Genomic DNA, 18,306 nt, shown 5'->3' with positions numbered 1-18,306 from the left:
TTAAATTTTCTGCTAAAAGCTGTGCGACTTACCCTTGTGCTGCGCTAGGTGCTTTGCCGTGTCTTAAGGCATGAGAATGAGGTTCCAATTGGAGCCTACGGAAGCGTGCTCTCGTGAGCGCAAGGCTTCCAGGCCATGAGAACTCGAGGTTGTGTTCGCAATGCGCTTAACTTATAATACAGCACACATTTGTGTGCACTGATATTACTGAGGGGAGTGCAAATATTGTGCTCGCAAAAGCACAATTTTGCGCTCCACTTGTAATCTAGGCCTTAGTGGGTTAAAACCTAATGTAGTATTATAAATATGTGGTTAAAATACTAAAATGACTGGGTAGATGTGGTATGAACAAGTGAGTTAGCTGATTTTTTTTTTCTGTTTCTCAGCATTGTTTTAATGCAAAAAATAACAGATTATTATGCTCATGCTGCCATCTAGTGGAGAATAGCCTAATTGAATTAGTTAAACTTTTGAATATACCATTATCAATAGCATGTAAATCAGTATGTGTGGAGCAACTTTAACACGTTATTTATCCTGGAAACATCTTTATCACCAGAGTTATTAATAAAACATTAATAAAACATGTTAAAACTAAACAGATTTCTACCATATATAACCTTTTTACAACCCTACACCTAAATAAATGTCTTATCTTTATTACAGAGAAAGCTGCCGCAGCCGCTCCAGTAAAGAAGGCACCAGTGGAAGGAAAACTTTTCTTTGTTTCTGAACCCTCCAGCTTTAGAGTTGCAGAAAGTAAGAGTAACTCTATATTTTCATATCAATAAGTTGATTGTGATTTACTGTGTGCTCATGTTTTGTTTTTTTCTTGCTGTCTTCAGAGGGAACAGCAACATTCATTGCTAAAGTTGGTGGTGATCCAATTCCAAATGTGAAATGGATGAAGGGAAAATGGAGGCAAATTAACCATGGTGGTCGTATCGTTGTTCAACAAAAAGGAGATGAAGCTAAGCTGGAAATTAAAGATGTCACCAAAACAGATTCTGGCCAGTACAGATGCGTGGCTGTTAATAAACATGGTGAAATTGAATGCAGCGCTAATTTGGAAGTTGAGGAAAAGAAACGAGAAACTTTGGAGGGTGATCTTAGAGCAAAACTTAAAAAGTAAGTCATGATACCAAATCATTGTATTTACCTATAAGGCAACCACATCACAAAAAAGGAAGAGTGTTCATTATAGGGGGGGGGGGGGGATTAGATTTTTGTTTCAATAATTTCCCCTCCCCCTATGGTGTTATAAACATAGGTGAGATGTGATGAATACTTAAAGGCAATTATCCTATATTAGACAATATGGGAGATCAGATATACAAACACAATTCCCATAGGGGGCGCTTCCCTACTGAAAAAATCCTAAGGCTATCTCAGTGCATGTGACAGAAAATAAACATCAATAAGAAATAAGTGATGGCATCAAGTCAAACATATGATAAGAAAAACCACAACAAAAAGTCCTTTTTCCAACAAGCTGGCAGTACTCTGTCAGAAGGATGGTCAGTCCCTGGTAGTAGTTGATATGAAGAAAAGAGAAACACAGATATGCCAATATGGCCTAGTAACGTCTGTACAACAGGGTTATTCAAGGTAATGCATAAGGGTACTCACAAAGGTGAAGAACCCAATGGTGCAGGGGGAGCAGACTGGATCAATAGCAATGGCCCAGCTGTTTGTCAACAATCCAGGCACCCGATCAAGTGGTCAGCAGACAAAGTAGTTGGACTTGTAGTGCGTTGTCAAGACGCATTAATCCTCTTCTTTCTCATAGGAGCATTAGCGCGACCTGGGAGTTGTGAAAGATGATCTATCCAATTCTTTGCTGCACCTAACTGAAGTAATAATGTCTGAGCTGTGGATACTATTCAAAGCATCCAGTTTGAATCTCTTCTTCCAGTTTGTAACTTTTTTCTATTTTTCTTTTAGTTTAAACTCCATGTTTTTCTTCCCAGAACTCTTCTGGGAAGAAAAACATGGAGTTTAAACTAAACATGGAGTTTAAACTAAAAGAAAAATAGAACAAAAGTTACAAACTGGAAGAAGAGATTCAAACTGGATGCTTTGAATAGTATCCACAGCTCAGACATTATTACTTCAGTTAGGTGCAGCAGAGAATTGGATAGAAGATCATCTTTCACAACTCCCAGGTCGCGCTAATACTCCTATGAGAAAGAAGAGGATTAATGCGTCTTGACAACGCACTACAAGTCCAACTACTTTGCTGACCACTTGATAGGGTACCTGGATTTTTGGCACACAGTGAGCTGGGCCATTGCTATTGATCCAGTCTGCTCCCCTGCACCATTGGGTGCTTCACCTTTGTGAGTACCTTTATGCATTACCTTGAATAAACCTTTTTGTACAGACGTTACTAGGCCATATTGGCGCATCTGTGTTTCTCTTTTCTTCAGAAGTACCCTATATTATCCAATGAATCCTTGAAAGAGCTTAAGTTATACTAAAAATAATTGCACTGTTATTCATTTTAAAAAGGTGAGGAGAATATTTGAATGTACCTCTAAGTATGGATATGCTGTCATGTTTTATTGCCTGTGATGTGAAAACTGCAAAATATTTTGTGAAAAACACCCATAGTGCTTTTATGTATGCTTCCTTGAAATAGACCCTGATATATATTGTTACATTTTTTTACGTTTCACTAGTAACTGATGCATTGAAATACTTTTTAGAACTCCAACCAGGAAGAAGGAGGAAGAGGAAGAGAAAGCAATTGATATTATGGAGCTTTTGAAAAATGTTGACCCCAAGGAGTATGAGAAATATGCCCGTATGTACGGCATTACTGATTTCCGTGGCCTACTCCAGGCCTTTGAGCTACTAAAAGCAAGCAGAGAAGAGGAAAGCCACAGAATGGTATGTACAAATACATTCCATTTAATGCAAATTTTTCTTTAGTAATAAATTGACACTTTTGTAGATTCTTAAGTTTCAACAAAGCATCCCAAAAAAAAGTAAATATGACAATTAAAGTAAATTGGAAAGTTTTTTGAAATTATGAAACTTTAATTTTGACTTCCACGTCTCTTTTATATTTAACAAATGGTAGAAAGTAAGGAATGACCACTGTCACTGTATCCTGCCTAAATTATCATTTACTTCAAATAGGAAATCGAATCTGAGGAACGGTCTCGTGCTGAAGAACAAGAGTTTGATGATCTTGTTTCATTTATCCAGCAACGCTTAACACAAGCTGATGTAAGTAATTTACTTGCTTCCTGATTGAATAATTATTCTTATTTACGTGACCCAGTCAGTTGTATGACTTCTGCCATATTTTTAATTTCAGCCTATCACATTGGTCAAGGATATTGAAAACCAGACCGTACAGACAAAGAAAGAAGCTGTATTTGAATGTGAGATCAAAATTAACTATCCAGAAATCAAATTGTCCTGGTACAGAGGAACTGAAAAACTGGAATCCAATGAAAAATACAACATTTCTATTGAGGGTGACATACATATCCTTAAAATAAAAAATTGTCAGCTAGAGGATCAAGGCAACTTCAGAGTAGTATGTGGGCCACACATATCTAGTGCCAAACTGACTGTGATCGGTAATTATGTTTTTGATATTATTTTGCTTCCATCTTTAGATACAGTATATCCGTACTTTCCATTAACTGTTCTAAAACTATTTTTGCATATTTCAGAACCTGTTATTGAGAAGCACCTTGAACAAAATTCCATCAAGGAAGGCTACAGTAGTACTCTGGTTTGCGAGATTTCCATTCCAAATGTAAAATCCCAGTGGTACAAAAATGGAAAAGTTATTGAACCACGAGGGAGATATAGAACAGAAGTTAATGAAAAGATACATAAACTGACCATACAAGATGTCAGAACTGAGGATCAAGGACACTACACATGCAGATATGAAAATCTGGAAACAACTGCAGATCTGATTATTGAAGGTTTGTATATAGAATTATCTATCATTCCCGATTGCTATAAGATGTACAAAAAATGTTTAGTGCTCATAAAAACATATCTTTCTCTTGTAAGGTGTATCCAGTCCACGGATTCATCCATTACTTGTGGGATATTCTCCTTCCCAACAGGAAGCTGCAAGAGGATCACCCACAGCAGAGCTGTCTATATAGCTCCTCCCCTAACTGCCACCTCCAGTCATTCTCTTGCAGCTCTTGACAAGGGAAGTAGCTAGAGAGATGTGGTGAATTAGTGTAGTTTATCTTCAATCAAAAGTTTGTTATTTTTAAACGGTGCCGGCGTTGTACTGTTTTTTTACCTCAGGCAGAAATTAGTAGAGATAGTGGCAAAGATAATTGAAGGTATTATAAAGGATTATATTGATGTATACTTGTGTAAACAAGATTATGAGTTAAAATCAGTATGGTTTTATGAGAAATAGATCATGTCAAACTAATCTAATTAGATTCTACAAGGAAGTAAGTAAAAATATAGATAAAGGGGAATTAGTTGATGTGATATACTTGTATTTTGCAAAGGCATTTGATACAGTGCCACATGAGAGATTAATGTACATTAATGTGTATTAATGTAAGGGACTCTGGGTATAGACAAAAATGATAGCTCATGGATTAATAACTGGATAAAAGACAGGGAGCAATGAGTAGTAATGAATGGATCATATTTAGATTGGACAAAAGTAATCAGTGGAGTCCCCCAGGGATCAGTACTGGGCCCTGTTTTGTTTAATATTTTTATTAATGATTTGGAGAAAGGATTAAATAGCAACATCTCTATTTTTGCAGATGACACAAAGTTGTGTAAGGTCATTAGGCATTAGGTCAAAGCAGGATGAACTAGCGTTACAAGAGGATATGCAAAAATTAGAAGTATGGGCAAGTAAATGGAAAATTAGATTTTATACGGGAAAATGCAAGGTTCTACATTTTGGATGTAAAAATAAGCAGGAAATGTATTATTTAAATTGGACTAGACTTAGCCAAACAGAGGAGGAAAGGGATTTGAGAGTATTAATAGATAACAAGCTAAAGATGGGTGCACAACAGCGGCTTCTAAGGCTAATAAGAAAATAGCATGTATTAAAAGAAGCATTGATTCAAGGGAGGAAAGCATAATTCTGTCACTTTATAAATCCCTGGTAAGACCTCACCTTGAGTATGGAGTGCAGTTCTGGAGACCGATCTCAAAAAAAAGAGATTGCAGACCTTGAAAAAGTTTAGAGAAGGGCCACAAAGCTAATAAGGGTAATGGAGGATTAAAGCTATGAGGAGATGTTAGCCAAACTGGGTCTGTTTTCTCTAGAAAAAAAGAACGCTTGAGAGGTGACATGATTACTTTATATAAATATAGTCAAGGCCCATATACAGAGATGGCAGAAGCTCTGTTTAGTCCAAGAAAATTGTTTGTGACAAGAGGTGACAATTTAAGGCTGGAGGAAACGAGATTTAATCTCCTGCAACAAAAATGTTTTTTCACTGTAAGAGCAATAAAATTGTGGAACTCATTACCAAAGGAGATAGTGAATGCCAATACCTTAGATACATTTAAAAATGGTTTGGATACATTTCTGTCTAGAAACAGAAATCATGGATATGATTGCTTGTGTTAAATGGGTCACCTTTTAATGGGGTTAATTTAAGGTCAACTGGAGATTTTTTGTAAGTATATTAGATTTCTATAGGTTGAACTCGATGGACTGTCTTTATTTTTCAACCTTATCTACTATGTTACTATGTAAATATGCACCACAACTTTAGGCATTTGTTTTGGAGTTGTATCACAAATACATGTAAATCAAATATTGAAGTCCAATTTTTACATATGGGCTACATTCTGACTGTACATTTTTTTTATTACAGCTGAACCAATTCAGTTCACAAAGACTATTCATAACATTGTCGTAAGTGAACATGAGTCTGCAACCTTTGAATGCGAAGTATCATTTGATGATGCTGTGGTCACCTGGTACAAGGGGACAATGGAATTGGAAGAGAGTGATAAGTACAGTTTCAGAAGCGAAGGCAGATGGCATTACATGACTATTCACAATGTTACAGCAGAAGATGAAGGTATATATCATATAATTTGGGAATTAAAATATCTTAATCTAAGAGACATAAGGATCTATTCCATCTAGGGAACAGTGATTTCCAAGCTCAAATAACTTTTTATTCCTTTAAACCTAAACTACCTGAACACAAAAAAATAAAAGTAAATGTGTCCTTTAAGCTGTTACCAACTAGACCTATCTAGTTTTACTTTTTGTCCTTTAAGCTGTTACCAACTAGACCTATCTAGTTTTACTTTTTAGTTTGGACTATAATGCATACGCTTGATTTCATTACGCAGGAGTTTACTCAGTAATTGCCAGCCTAGAACCAAGAGGTGAAGCAACTAGCACAGCTGAACTTTACTTGACAACTAAAGGTTGGTATTTGACTGAATTGTAAACTCTATTCTTGTCCTAATAAAACATTTTAAAAGAGATATTAATTGTTCTATTTTTTTCTTGCAGAAATGAAACTTGAAATAAGGCCACCAGGTAAGAAAAAAAAGTATTCATGTTAGCAATCTTAGTTACACAGTACAATTTATAAAATTAGATAACTGGACTATATTCTTTTTGATATACCCTAGATAGGAAGGAAGGAAAGAAAGATGTATTTTTAATGCATGGATGCATATATATTTTGATTATTTTGGTGTTCCAAAATACGGATGTGATTACAGATTTAGCAAAAATATTTCTGTCATTTTTTTCTTACAGATGTCCCTGATACCAGAGTGCCATATATTCCAGCCCCACTAGAGGAGGAAGCTGTACCTGAAGGTATTAACTTTTCAATCTCTGTAGACTGTAAAAACCACAAGGGAACCACAAATGTTAACTATAAAGATGCTTTTATGATTTGATAATTAGCAATGCAACTTCTCACATGCCACATTAAATAGTGTTCATGCATAATAAGTATTTATTTATTTGTTCTAAGAAATCATACTTCCTCCTCCTGTACTAGAAGAGAAGAAACGAAAGAAAGGTACAAAAATTGAGTCTTTTTTTTTTTTACCCAAAATATTTTAATCAACAGAATAACTTTTTATAATTTTATACTTTTTTAATACTAAACAGATTTTTTTGACTTAAATAATCCAATTAACATAAGAACATGTAATAACGGCATTATGTTTATTGCTATTTATGATTAAAATAATCTTACCATTCTTTTCAACTCCATCAGTAAGCTTTTGCCAATAGTCATTTTAACATAATTGCTGAAATTAAACCTCATGTTCTCCACCAAATTAATTTTCATTTTCATTTGCTAAGGACGTTTTATATATCAGTTTATAAATGCTATAAAATTTAGGACAAGTTTGATATACATCTGAAACCAGACAGTTATATTGCCATTTATTTAGATTTTATTTTACATTATAATCCTATAAAAACAAATATGGCATAGTTTGAAATAATTTTTTTCTAAAGGCAGAGTGGATGTAAAAATTGTAAATTTAGATCATTAAATTTATAGGCAAGAAAATGGTCAAAAAATGTGTGTGTATATATATATATATATATATATATATATATATATATATATATATATATATATATATATATACCCAGATCCAGAATTATTCAGAAATCCTGACTTTTTCTTTAATAATTAAAAAAATATATATATTACAAATTACCATTTATTCCCATCAGTATGTCACATTTTTTTTCTGCCTGTGTCTTTGGTTTGTTCTTTTGTGTTCTAAAATGCAAATGCTAGTCTTAATTTATTTAAAACAACAGCTATTGCATTTCTGATTACAGTACTGTACTATCTTTCTGATTGTACTAAGTATAAACAAGTATTAAAAAAATGATATAAAACTACCTTTAGGTTACATGTATACGCTGTATTATGACATGTATTTATTGCCTAAATTACATGAGCTATTGTTGTGTACACTTGGTATGATCCCCTTTCCCATCTGTCCCATTTTACAGAAGAATATATACAAAAATTCTAAAATCCAGACTGTTCCAAAATCCAAACCCTTTCTTTTCCCAAGCAGCTTGTATAAAGGGGTTTATACCTGTATATATAAAATTATATTTATTTTCACTTCCACTGCTAGCATTCCATTACACCATTTTTAAAAATTATAAATTTGTCTTGGCTTTTGCATCTTCATTGGGAATACAAGGAATGCCATTGTAAAGAAAAACAGAAATAATATACTTATTTTTAGTACTTGAAAAAACACATTTTCTATGTATTTTCCAATACGAGTGACATTGTAATGGTCTTTCCCATTCACCATTCTTCTAATTCACAGACTATACTATATATTGATTGGTGTATGGCTGTCACATGACGCAGTGGGAAGGAAAATAAATCTACTACTTGTGTGAAATTCAAACTAAAAATTAGCATTGTCTAATTATGATACATTTATTGATTATTCTATTCTTATGTGTTGTGGTCCTTGAAGTGACAAAATAGTACAGGCATCCCTTGTTTTATCGCACTTTGCTTTATTGCTCTTTTTTTCAAATAAAAGGTTTGTGGCAACCCTATGTCGAGCAAGTTTATTAGCGCCATTTTCCAACATATATACATATGTAAACACATAAATACACATATATACCTTTATATGCACACAACCAGCAAAAATATTATGACTATTATGATGGTTAACACTTTTTAGCAATAAAGTAGTTTTTAATTACGTTATATATTTTTTAATTACGTTATATACATTGTCGTTTTTTAGACATAATGCTTTTGCACACTTAATAGACTACAGTATAGTGTAAATATAACTTTTATATGCACTGGAAAACAAAAACAATAGTGTAACTCACTTTATTGCTATATTCGCTTTATTGCGGTGGTCTGGAACCGAACCCGCAAAATCTCAGAGGTACGCCTGTAATTGTATTTACAAATAAATAAATACTGGGTATTATTAACTTAATGATTAGTTATTTCAAACAAAGCAAATTATCAAATTATTAAACCAATTTGGCTCATTCAGATGGTTTTCACTGAAGGTTAGCAAATATTTGATGTTAGATGCAATTTATTAGTGATCATAATTCAAATAACAATGTACTCATTTTCAAAAACGTGTCTATTGTAAAATACCTATATATGTTTTAATTACTGGTTATTATAAATCATTTCAGTGCCCAAACCTGGTGTAAAAGTTCCCAGACATGTTCCAGAGGTTAAAGAAGAAGTTCCACCAGCTAAAGGTAATTACTTTAAAAATCTACCTTTACTTAATATGGTTTAATAAACCTTTTTGGGCTCCATGTACGAAGCAGCGAAAGCTGCTCCGGAGCCTTTGCGGGGCAGGTTCGCATATGCGAGCCTGCTTCCCGCAATGTAAGAAGCAGCGGCCATTAGACCACTTCTTCCTACACCCTACGCCACCTCTTAGGTGGCGAAGCAAAATCACAGAGAGCACGCTCGCTCTCGGTGATTGACAGCCCCTTCAGTCGCGTGATTGGTCTCGCGATTGAAGGGGCAGGCATTACACACTCCGATGAGTGTGTAATGATACATACGGGCAAGCGGATCAACAGATCCGCTGCCCGTGTGTAGCGGAGGCGGGCGGACAGCTTCGCGAGTTAAGAAGCTGTCCGCCCGCCGTTTCGTACATGGCGTACATTGTCTTTTGTAAATGCTTTCTTGACAATTAAAATATGCTTTACATCCCCCCCAAAAGTATTTCCAGTGTAATGAAATCTAGATAATAGATTATTTTAATATACAATATAACTTCCTTATGTTTTGAATGAATCCATAATAACTATAGAAATTGCTTATTTTAGGTCTTTTGTTGCACTCAGTTATAAATGTCAGTCTTACGCTGAAAGGATTTCTTATATTTCTATGTTATGATTGAATGTTTATCTTTGTTTAGCTGATTCTTTGTGTATAAATAGCTCATCTTTGTCTGTCATCTGGGTAATGTCCTTTAAAGCTCCTCTTATGCATTGATACATTTTCATGTGAAAGTTAATGTGAGATCCATGCTTATTGCACTGCGATGGAAACGAGGGAACTGCCCTATACATATATACATACACAACACACCTGTTTGATAATTAAAGCTAATAGCATAGTTCTGGAAGTTGGTTTAGTAGTCAAGGGAATTTCAAACGTAGCTGGAGAAGACAGGTGTATCAGACTTTCTCTACATGCCCTCTTACACTTTTTGTCATGCTTAAAAGTTGCCAGAGTTGCCAAGAAACCCAAAATTCCTGAAGCACCTGCACCTCCAAAAGCAGCTCCTCCTGCTAAAGGTAAACAGATGCTTGGCTATCATAACGCTTCAATGCATTAATCCAAAGGATAACACATACTTGGTACATATACTGACAGATATATCTAGCTTTGCGTACACTGGCTATGCTGTAGTCCCCACTGCATGCTATAACAGTTTACCAGCATAATAACAGTAGCTGGTTTATTTGGCTTGATAGATCTCTGCTTAAGCAGATATATCCTTAAAAGATCACCGGCTATGGGATTTGTGCAACCTGCCTTTTGTATCATTTTCCATTTCATATTAAAATAATGTGACTTAATGAAAATGTGTTCCATGTTTTGTCTTTGTATGTGAACCTGTAATATGTGTTACTCTTCTTGTGGCTTATTAGTCCCATATAACCCTTTGCATCTTCAACATTCTTTCTTGTATTTATTCCATGTAAAGTTTAAGAAAAACTAAAACATCTTCAAATGTTTTCTTTTGCTTTATGTGTTATGTTACCACAAACAAGTCTCATGTGTTTTTGTTTTGTATATTTTGTTTTTCTTTAAACTTAAAGGGACAGTCTACTCCAGAACTGTTATTATTTAAAAAGATAGGTAATCCCTTTATTACCCATTCCCCTATTTTGCATAACCAACACAGTTATATTAATACACTTTTTACCTCTGTGATTACCTTGAATCTAAGCCTTTGCAGACTTCCCCCTTATTTCAGTTGTTTTGACAGACTTGGATTCAGCCAATCGGTGTCCTCTCACTTGTAAATCCATCGGCGGGGTTACAATGTTATCTGTATGGCACACATGAAATTACGCCCTCTAGCTGTGAAAAACTGCCAAATGCATTGAAATAAGGGACGGCCTTCAAGGTTTTAGAAATTTGCATATGAGCCTACCTAGGTTTAGCTTTCAACAAAGAATAACAAGAGAACAAAGCAAATTTGATGATAAAAGTGAATTAGAAAGATGTTTAAAATTGCATTCCCTATCTGAATTATGAAAGTTTAATTTTGACTAGACTGTCCCTTTAAAGGGACATAAAACCAATTTTTTTTGTTTCATGATTCAGATAGAGCATAACATTTTAAACAAATTTCCAATTTAATTCTATTAGCAAATTGTCTTCATATTTCTGTTATCCTTTGTTGAAAAGTAGGAAGGTAAGCTTGGGAGCGTGCACATGTCTGCAGTTTTATATTGTAGCAGTTTTGCAACAATGTTATACATTAGCAAGAGCACTAGATAGCAGCACTATTTCCTGTCATGTAGTGCTCCAGACACGTGCATGCTACCTATCTAGATATCTCTTAAACAAAGAATAACATGAAAATTAAGCAAACTTGATAATAGAAATAAATTGGAATCTTTTTATAAATTGTATTCTCTTTCTGTATCATGAAAGAAACATTTTGGGTTTCATGTCCCTTTAAGCTTTTTTTTATTTTATGTGTTAAATGTCTCATCATTTTTCATATGTCTCATCCATGTTCTTTTTCTTATTTGGACATCATCTCTTACATTTTCAGTTTGTTTTCAATGTTTTTTTTTGTTTGTTAATGTTGTACTTTTTATGTTACTGTTCATATATGTTTCATGTTGTCTAAGTCGCTTAACAATTCAGGACTTTATTTTTTTAAAAATTTATTTTCAAGAGAATACATTTAAAACTCATTCATTAAATTAAAAGAATCTGGAATTCAACATTAACTAAATCTTTTTGTACATATAATATTTTATATAGTTTTCATGAACAAAAATTTGGAATCCATTCATTAATTACATTAGTATCCGAAAATTTGTTTTCCCCACTAGAAAATGTTACACACAAATGATATATATTTTTTATATATAGTCACAAAAACATTCTAATTTAGAACTCTTTGACTATATGCATGTTTGTGAACATTGTTCTTATCTTTTTTCTTTCTCTTTACTTAATGTTTGGTGTATTCCTACGTCTTGTTTGTGTTTTGTCTCAAATACATCTTAGCTACATGACTTGAAAATATATTAAGCGTTGACTTCCTTGTGTGGGCTAATTTCTTTAACCACAGAAGTTGTATTATTCTACAGCTTTTTGTGTTTGCTTGATACAGCCTTTTAAGCTTACTCTTAAAAAAGAGAAGGTTCAAGTTAATCATTTTATTAATAAAATACATATTTTAAAGTACCTGCAGCCCCCAGGAAGGCTGAAGAAACTAAAGTAATTGCTGTAGCCAAAAAGAAAGAAGAAGTTTACAAAAAGGTTTATGTAGAACCAGAACCTTCCTACGAGGAAGAAGAAATATATCCTGAGGAATCGTATGAAGCAGAGTACGAGGAAAAAGAAGAAGTTTATGAAGAACATGTTTATGAAGAAGAAAAACAATATTATGAAGAAAAGGGTTATGAGAAAAAGCAAGAATACTATGAAGAAAAACGTTATGAAGAAAGGGAACAGTATTATGAAGAAGGTATATAATCATTTTAAGAAAATTCATTTGTAAATACTGACTACGACTTTAGCTTCAGTGCAGTACGGTTGTCTCTTATTTTTGCAAAATATTTATTGTAATGTCTTATTTATTTATTTATACATTCATTGTTACATTGTGTCAGATTAAATGTATTTCTTTTTGACTTGGAGATTGGAAACATAATGTTTCATTGTGACACTGAAATGTTTTTCATTCATTTTGGATTTGGTTTTCTGTGTCATCCTCAAGCATTACTCCTTTTTGTGTATATTATCATTTAAATACAAATATTAGAGCAGGATAAAACGAGAGCTATCAACACATTTCACGGGATTACATATAAGCTGAAACCAGGGAGGGAGACTAGTACAGTCAAACGAAAAAAGTTACTAATCAGCAGAGGAAATGTACTAGTCCACTTAATGTTAATGGTAAGCAAAACCTAATTTCTTAATCTGCTGCTGCAGTTTCTTACTAGTCCAGTGCTAGTAGAAAGTTACAACCCTGACTATAAATTTTAGGACAGTTAAAATATTTCCAATTGAAATATTTTGCTATAACCTTAGGTAAGGGATTTTATTCACATATCTATTTTCTTTCTTTTTACGGCCACATAATTTTAGTTAACAGACACTTCCTTGGTAAGTCTTCTTTCCTACGTTAAAATTAACAGTTTTACTTAGCTCATGATTCACAGCACTATACACTCCAAACATTTTTATAGGACAGATTCTGTAGAAGGAAATACAGGATTAGCGTTATCATAGAGAAGAAAGTATGTAGGATACTACAAAAATAGGGCCCCATTTATCATGTGCCGGGTGGATAAGGTCCGCTATCGTGAGCCTTATCTGTCTGGCCTCAAAGTGAGAAAACAGTATGCACAAGTATTAAAACTGCCACACTTTATTTGAAGGACAGTTATAAATATGTCACTAGAGTGTGCAGCCAATGGCTGTGTGGAATAAAACAGTGTTCTGCACTTCCATTCTTAACAGGAACCAAAAAACTCACAATTTCAAAGGGGAAATAGAGGAAAAGGGGACAAAATAAATAATGAAAGTATATTGCACAGTTTTTTTAATATGTATTTAATATTTTATATTACCATCTCAAAGTGTTTAATGTCCCTTTAAGTAGCAGCAGTCTCAAGACCACAGCTACTTAACTAGCGAGCCTGAAATGCTGGGTCCCCAAAGCTGCATCTACTGCTTAATAAATGGGGCCTATAATTTTTTTAAGCATTTTATATGACTAGAATTAAAATAGTTTTAAGTATTTATTATTTTAGCTGTCTTAGTTTCAAATTTTTACAATAAAAAAGTAAGTAAGGAGGACCATGGTTTACCCCAATATTGACTAAATGTATTATCTGTTACCTTGTCCTATTGGATTACAGAATGTAAAGCGCTAAATGGATAAAGGGACAATTGACAAATAATGGCAATTAAATTAGGGCTTGTTTCAACTATAATATATTAATTGGTATTCATTTTTGTGTTCCAAGCTATTGAAGAGGAGATTCCAGAAAGAAGGATACCAGAAATAGAGGACAAAATCAGATTGCCAGCAGGTATATATATTAATAAATCCTTCAAATGTTTAGGAGGTAATCATATTATTTTTGTCTTTTTTTTCCGAGGGTAGACAGGTGTGTGTGTGTTTTAAATATTAAGTAATTACGGCTAAGCTACATTTAATAAATGCTTTAGTTATTGGAGAAATCTTTAATTCTCTGAAACATTCTTTACAGTGCCAAGGAAACCTATTGAAGAAGAATTTGGAAGAATGACCATCAGCCGTCAAGAGGAATCAATCAGGCGGGCTCAAGGTTTTATCAATGTTTTGTTTTTATTTATCAATTATAATTTAACCAGAGGGAGAAAACTGGGCAGCTTCAAATAAATTAAGGAAATGTATTAATAAGATGTAATTGTACTATTAAAGGGAAAAGTAATGTTAATGTAATACTTTAGCTAAATATTCTGGATGCAGAATATTGCTGTTTTTTTTCATGTAATAATTTGTTTTATAGTAAATTGAATTTGTAGAGTTGAGTCTTTCATCTTCCACATCATCATTAGTGTAATTAGGAATTAGAGACATTTAATGCTATAATTTGTAATTATCCTTGATATACCCAGAGCTAACTCCTCAGCAGTAAAGCACAAAATGGGACTTTAAGTATTAATAATTTATCTATTTATTTAAAGTACAAGAAGTTGAAGAAAGAAAACGCGTTCCAATTCATGAAGCGGTTGAAGAGAGAAGAGGTAAATACAATGGATTTTATTCTTTATACCAGGTTTTATAACACAAAATTCACATTTAAGCCATTATCACCCCTGCTGCTTCTATTAAAACATATGGAGTGTATGTCAGCCACATCACCGCTATTTAATTCCATTAATTTATCCATGTGCTGGTTTTAAGCATCACATATTGAACAATTCTAAACAGAAACATTATTTTTAAAGTACAAGAGTCACGGCAGTGGGCAATATCAGAAGAAGAGGTTTCTGTGTCCATGCGTAGAAAAGAAAAAATTACACCAGTAAAAGGTATGAATGGCATATTGGGTATTGGCAAACAGAACTACAATACCCACAAAACTTCATTAACTCAACTACTATGAAGTTTTGTCAGAACTTGAAAATAAATATCTAACAATTAATCAGCAACAACAGAAGCAACTATAAGTGTGGCTAAAACCTCAAAAGCTTATACTTCACACTTTGATTGATTGTTATGCCGTACTAATTGTTAATATATTATACAGTTCCATTAATTAAAAATTTAATTCAGTCAGTAAATGCAATTCTCTCTGGTTATGTTTAGTGCCTGAGGTAAAGACAGCAGAGGAACGTCGTTACACTAAACGAGTGGAAGAGGTTACACCAGGCAAAGGTGTGTATACATGATTTGCAGGTGTTGTATGGTAAACGTGTATAACAAATTCCCATAGATAAATTATGTAAGCAGTGTTGGAACTTTGAACTATGTAAGATGTAAATAGGTTTATAAAATGAATTAGGGCTCATTCAAATATATCACAAAAGCCAGGACTGGAAAAAACATATATTAAACTCATTGTATTAATTATACAAGGGCATGTATATAGCCAGTAAAAATAAATCAGAAATGTGTTATATAAAATGATACTTTGATTATTTTGGTTTATGCTAATGGCTGATTATTAGGAAGTCCCTATTATCACAATTTTTGAAAGGTTAACAACACATTAACTCAATAATTTAAACTGGAGGTTTATACCTTTCTTACATATATGTTGAAGGATTCTATTGGACCACTTATTTTTATAAGTCTATTTAGACTTTCTGTGAAAGTCTTAACCAAAGCAACTTTATTACATATTTCACAGAACCTACTATTCACGAGAGAACCGTTATTGAAGAAAAAGTTGAGGTTTCTGTTTCTAGACACGAAGAACTTCCTGAAGGTAAAGCAATGCTTATTTTTAACATTTTTATCTAGAATTCTCAGATATGTTTTCACTATAAAATGTGCTGTAGATAAAGACAGCATTCTAAATATGTCAATATCTTTAAAGTACCCAAAGTTCAAAAAAGAGCCCTTGTGGAGGAGAAAGTGCTAACTGCTGTTCCTAAAAAGGATGCTGCTCCACCAGCAAAAGGTATATAGCAGCACTACTAATACAGTGATATGTTTGTTTTATGTTATTTATTGAAAAGCACTTACAGTTTGTGTTGCTGGTAGAAGTCTCTTGCAACTTATCTATAAAGGACCATGAAAAGTATAAACTGAGTGAAAAGAGTAACTTTAAAAAATCTTAATGGAACACATTTTATTAATTTCCCTGTGAAAACACAATTATTGGCTTTCCATGTCCCTTTAAAACGTGTCTTTGTTCTGAGGAATATCAATCTATATACATTCATGTCAGCATATACTACTTAAATAGGATTTTGTCTGTGCATGATTTTATGTTCAGTACAGTATGTGTGGGTTTACATTTTATTAATGTTCCTTTAAAGTGGCAGAGGTTCCTAAAAAGGTGGCACCTGAAGAAAAAGTCCCTCTTACTGTTCCTAAAAAGGAGGAAGCTCCACCATCCAGAGGTATCTTGATTTTAAATTTGATGCTTAATGACCCATAAGCCTTAATCCTTAGTCTGTGTCTATGTCTTGCCCTAAATAACTGCTGAGCATATCTTTTTCACTACACTTTTTGTTGTGTGTTTGAGTTGTAACTATTCCTTGTCCTAATCGTAATTCTCTTGTTCTATCTAATTACAAATAATATTTTTCACGTCTACTATTATTTCTTACATTTCTCAGTATTTGTACTTGTCCTTATCCTAAATGTTCTAATATTTCTTAAAATAGGTTTTCTTGTATTTGTCCATGTTCAAAATGTTGTATTCTTCCCTTTCAACATTATTTGTTTAAGTTCTCTCAACTTCATTGACCACAATATTTAAAAATAAAAATCTTGTTCTGTTTTTCCTAAAGTTTCAGTAATATTTCAGTGTGTTCATGAACTACATTCTAATCTTTCTAATGAACATATTTTGTGCTTCCTAAAAGATCTTAATGAATAGTATTTTATTTCCTTATGTTGCACAGCATATGTTTGTTCCAAATTCTCTAATGTCCTTATGTTTTATGTTGTTGCTGTGCTACTATATTTGTTCTTGTAATCATACTAAAATATAAGAAAAGGAACAGCTTTTTTTGTTAAACCCTGCAGCCGTCTTTCATTTTAACTATTGTTTGTACGTTTAACAAGGCTGTTGTGAAACAAAGCAATGTGCTTATTTTAATAAGACTTACTATAATATTTTTGCACGAAAGCCCAATGCTAGAGATAAATATTTACAACTAAAATATGTTTATAGTTCCTGGGGTACCTAAGAAAGCTGATGTTGAAGAGAAAGTACCTATAGCTGCTCTAAAGCGAGAAGTTGCTCCAGCCAAAGGTATACTATTGTGATTTCTCAAACATCTGTTGTCGGTTATTTGCTGTCTGTGTATAATTTTTTTAAAGTTTTTGTAAAATCATGAGTCAAAGTCTACCTAGATTCATATTCCTAGTCTTAGATTAATTTAAATAAATGTCTTTAGTGCCCGAGGCTCCAAAGAAAGTGCCTTTAGACGAAAAACTCCCTGTTGCTCCTAAAAAGAAAGAGGTTCCAGCAGTAGAAGGTAAAACTTGTCTTTTGCAAGCATGAGGCAATATGCTGTAGTCTTTGCATCAACTTATAACCTTTGACCTGACATGTGTGATCTTAAAGAATATGGGCTGATGTTCATGTCAAACTGTTAAGTGTTCGTATTGTTAATCTCTAAATTATATGTGGTTGTCTTGTGTCTATCGCTGTAAAAATTGTCTTAGTGCAAATATAATGCTCCAGATTTTATTTGTTGGTAAAGTTCTAAAAGTTCATACTATATTTAAAGTGGCAGAAAAACCAAAGAGAATCATAGAAGAGAAAGCACCTGAGGCTGTCCCTAAAAGGGTGGCACCACCAGGCAGAGGTATATCTTTATGGTGACTCTTGTGCTTTGTATTGCATTACTTACAGGCAAAATATGTCTTTAA

At 33.4% G+C, this 18,306-nt stretch overlaps 1 protein-coding gene across 1 annotated transcript in view; it reads left to right on the top strand.

Moving 5' to 3' along the window:
• TTN (titin) overlaps positions 1 to 18,306 on the top strand; it is a 274,184-nt gene that overhangs the window by 115,243 nt on the left and 140,635 nt on the right. The window contains 24 exon segments of the mRNA XM_053712845.1: positions 667 to 759; positions 846 to 1,128; positions 2,709 to 2,892; positions 3,145 to 3,234; positions 3,326 to 3,593; positions 3,690 to 3,950; positions 5,847 to 6,056; positions 6,337 to 6,414; positions 6,503 to 6,529; positions 6,755 to 6,817; positions 9,173 to 9,241; positions 10,226 to 10,297; positions 12,436 to 12,720; positions 14,231 to 14,296; positions 14,477 to 14,554; positions 14,937 to 14,996; positions 15,201 to 15,284; positions 15,562 to 15,630; positions 16,106 to 16,183; positions 16,295 to 16,378; positions 16,740 to 16,823; positions 17,603 to 17,683; positions 17,829 to 17,909; positions 18,165 to 18,242. Coding sequence (XP_053568820.1) covers positions 667 to 759; positions 846 to 1,128; positions 2,709 to 2,892; positions 3,145 to 3,234; positions 3,326 to 3,593; positions 3,690 to 3,950; positions 5,847 to 6,056; positions 6,337 to 6,414; positions 6,503 to 6,529; positions 6,755 to 6,817; positions 9,173 to 9,241; positions 10,226 to 10,297; positions 12,436 to 12,720; positions 14,231 to 14,296; positions 14,477 to 14,554; positions 14,937 to 14,996; positions 15,201 to 15,284; positions 15,562 to 15,630; positions 16,106 to 16,183; positions 16,295 to 16,378; positions 16,740 to 16,823; positions 17,603 to 17,683; positions 17,829 to 17,909; positions 18,165 to 18,242 — 2,826 coding nt within the window.

Source organism: Bombina bombina, chromosome 1, assembly GCF_027579735.1.
Source record: "Bombina bombina isolate aBomBom1 chromosome 1, aBomBom1.pri, whole genome shotgun sequence".
NCBI classification, from domain to species: domain Eukaryota; kingdom Metazoa; phylum Chordata; class Amphibia; order Anura; family Bombinatoridae; genus Bombina; species Bombina bombina.
This window is presented reverse-complemented; position numbering and strand designations above follow the sequence as displayed.